The 611-nt window shown below is 56.8% G+C and overlaps 1 protein-coding gene across 1 annotated transcript; it reads left to right on the top strand.

Annotated features, from left to right (window-relative positions):
- Nucleotides 1-101: 101 nt before the first annotated feature.
- On the top strand, nt 102-401 carry SPRG_16761 (hypothetical protein; the record flags this gene model as incomplete). The annotated part of the gene is made up of 1 exon (XM_012356215.1): nt 102-401. One exon carries the CDS (start codon nt 102-104, stop codon nt 399-401), a length of 300 nt encoding a protein of 99 aa, XP_012211605.1.
- Between the last annotated feature and the right edge of the window lie 210 nt (nt 402-611).

Consider the following 611-nt stretch of genomic DNA (forward strand, 5'->3'; position numbering starts at 1 on the left):
GGTCCTCTCGCACCCGTGGTTCTCCAACCAGCCGCCGCGCTCGACTGGCCGGAAGCGCACGGTCGACATGTTTGTAGACCTTTGGCCTCTTCATCACCGACATGCTCCAGTTCGTTGCGTTTTGCCAGACACTCGAGTTTGGTGCCAAGACGCAGCAGACGCTCGAGACGGCGAACGACGGCCTCGGCATGATCCAATTGTATCTCTCGACCGAGCCGTCGACGATCTCGAGCATGTTTACGTTTCTCAGCAACGTGGTCGGGTCGCTCGTCGACGATATCTCGAGCGAAGAGCCCGACTTGATTCCCGTTGCCAAGCAGCTCCAGCGCACGTACGAAGCGCTCCGGCTCCAGCTCGTGCCCAACTGCCCCACCAGCCACACGCTCATGGCGTGTATATGATGCTACCCCGATGGTCCGTCGTGTTGCAAATGGAATGCAGCAACCACACGCTGACAACGCGGCGCCGCGTCGTCGTCTCTGTCCCTTGTGCCGTCTCTGTTTTTATTAATTTAATAGCCCTTTTTGACTCTTTCTTTGCTGACAATTGGTCTGTCCTGGTGTTTGGTTTAGTTCCAGGGGTCGGTAGAGGTCGCCGAATGTAATAGTGTC

This window comes from Saprolegnia parasitica (assembly GCF_000151545.1).
Source record: "Saprolegnia parasitica CBS 223.65 unplaced genomic scaffold supercont2.403, whole genome shotgun sequence".
NCBI lineage: Eukaryota > Oomycota > Saprolegniomycetes > Saprolegniales > Saprolegniaceae > Saprolegnia > Saprolegnia parasitica.